The following is a 2,023-nucleotide window of genomic DNA, read 5'->3' as shown; positions in this document are numbered from 1 at the left end:
GCTGCCAGGGACGTCGCCTTCCCAGAGGAGGCGATGGAGGAGGACCCGACGGCCGCGTTCCAGCAGCTGCTGGGCCAGGGGTGGGGCTGGTCCTGCACTGCTTCGGAGATGGCCGCCGACGTGGGCGTGAACTGGTGCCCCACTCCGCCGCGCTCACCGGAGCGGGAGGCGTCGCCACGGGAGGAGGTGGTGCAGGCACCTCCGGCCGTCCAGCCCGCCCCAGTCCACCACGCACCTCCGGCCCACCTGTGGACGCCGCCGGCCTACGTCGACCTCGTCAGCGACGACGACGACGGCGGCGGCCAGTAAAGACGGCGACGGCCACGACACCGACGGGCGCGGCAGGAGCGCGCGGGAGGAGTTTTTATTTTGTTTTTATATGTTAATTATAAAACTGGGCCTTTTTAAGTGGCCGTGGAAACTGGGCCGTTTTGTGGCCGACTCCTATATATGTTTTACGTTTTTTTAAATGCGTTTACTTACTTTTTTAGTTATTTCATTCCAGTTTTTATATTTTTTTATTCACGTCCACCCTGGACATGATTTGGGGTACGGCCGCGCCGCGCGGTGCGCGCACGCACGACCCATCTGACAAAGCTGGACACGGGCGAACCCATCGGCGCCCCAAACGGATAGAATCCGACCAATCCAGACGTCCGTTTGGAATCGTGCGGTGGAGTTGGCCTGACATCCTCCACAAGGCAGAGGACGACCACCACAGCCAAGAGGTAGCCGAGAGACTGCAACGCAGGTGGGACGCTGCATCCCAGGTAGATGCCACAGTGGCGCACACGGCTAGAGTGACTACGGCAGTGGCGGTGATGACGATGGCACTAGCAGTGTCCTCGAAGGACATGCATCCCAGGTCGTCGTCCAGCTTATCCAATAGATTTTGGTTTTAGATTAAGTTACTTCCATATAGTTTGCTTGTGATATATCCGAACTGCAATAAAATTTGGAATTTTAATAGTTGAAAATAGGGGAGAAATGGGTGATAGCATTTGGTGGTTAGGCATCTACTGACCACACATATGTGTGGACAATGGGGTCGTCCATTTGGGTATTACCCTCTAAGATGCCCTTAGATTCAATATGTTGGTGCACGAGAGTGAATGACATACGTGTTGTTGGGAGACAGTGTGACGGGGATCATAAGCTAACTGCCGAGTAAGATTACAATGGACGAACAATCTGCAGAAAGAACTCTGTCAAATACTGGTTTTATGGCTGGGCCTTGATTGTAGTACTATATGGCTACGGCGACTGGACGAAGACCAAGGGAGCATAGACGAACAATATTATAGCTGGGTACAGGTCAATATTTATGGAAGGCATTAATTGCACGATTCCCCCTCTGATCGTTCTTCCCCTCACATCTCTTTCTCACTTCTATCCCCGCCTTCCACAGATCTGATCCACTCCGCCCACCTTCCCGTCGTCCTTGGCCTGGTGATGAGGAGCTCCACGGCTCCCATGGCCGCGGCATCGCTCGTACTGCTGCTGGTGTCGCTGGCGGCGGCGGACATCCAGATACCCTACAGGGAGAGGAGCGAGGACGAGACGCGGCGGATCTTCGTGGAGTGGAAGGCCAAATACGGGAGGAGCTACGACTCCATCCGCGAGGAGGAGCGCCAGTACGCGATCTTCAAGGACAACCTGCTGCGGAAGATCGATCAGCAGAGCGCCGCCGGGATCCAGCGGCAACTCAACAATTTCTCCGACCACACCCATGGTGAGGAGTTCAGAGCCTTTCGCCCATGTTACATTCCACTAGATGGCTACGGCGACTGGACGAAGACCAAGGCAGCGTGGATTGCATACATACTGTTTGTTTCTACTTTCATTGTTGTTCTTGCATTTTGTAAATTGCATGCATAGTCCTGCGACTAGTATATTTCTGTTGGATGTAAATCCTCGATTGACTCAGATTTATTTGTAGATTTTTATTGGTCATCTGGAATAGGTTGTCATGTGGGAACAGTTTGTCATAGACACATCACACATTTTTTTGCGGGGTAACAAA

At 53.3% G+C, this 2,023-nt stretch overlaps 1 protein-coding gene across 1 annotated transcript; it reads left to right on the top strand.

The window, feature by feature from the left end:
* Positions 1-1,365: 1,365 nt before the first annotated feature.
* On the top strand, positions 1,366-1,974 carry LOC119346486 (oryzain alpha chain-like). The gene has a single exon (XM_037615838.1). The coding sequence runs from the start codon at positions 1,453-1,455 to the stop codon at positions 1,876-1,878; it is 426 nt and encodes a 141-aa protein (XP_037471735.1). The 5' UTR covers positions 1,366-1,452; the 3' UTR covers positions 1,879-1,974.
* The last annotated feature ends 49 nt before the right edge of the window (positions 1,975-2,023 follow it).

The sequence above is a fragment of the Triticum dicoccoides genome, unplaced genomic scaffold (assembly GCF_002162155.2).
Source record: "Triticum dicoccoides isolate Atlit2015 ecotype Zavitan unplaced genomic scaffold, WEW_v2.0 scaffold41549, whole genome shotgun sequence".
NCBI classification, from domain to species: Eukaryota; Viridiplantae; Streptophyta; class Magnoliopsida; order Poales; family Poaceae; genus Triticum; species Triticum dicoccoides.
The sequence above is the reverse complement of the archived record's forward strand: the minus strand, read 5'-3'. Positions and strand labels throughout refer to the sequence as shown.

Bases quoted from the DNA above. Each gene is read 5' to 3' on its own strand.
- LOC119346486 (XM_037615838.1), top strand. From the start codon at position 1,453: ATGAGGAGCTCCACGGCTCCCATGGCCGCGGCATCGCTCGTACTGCTG.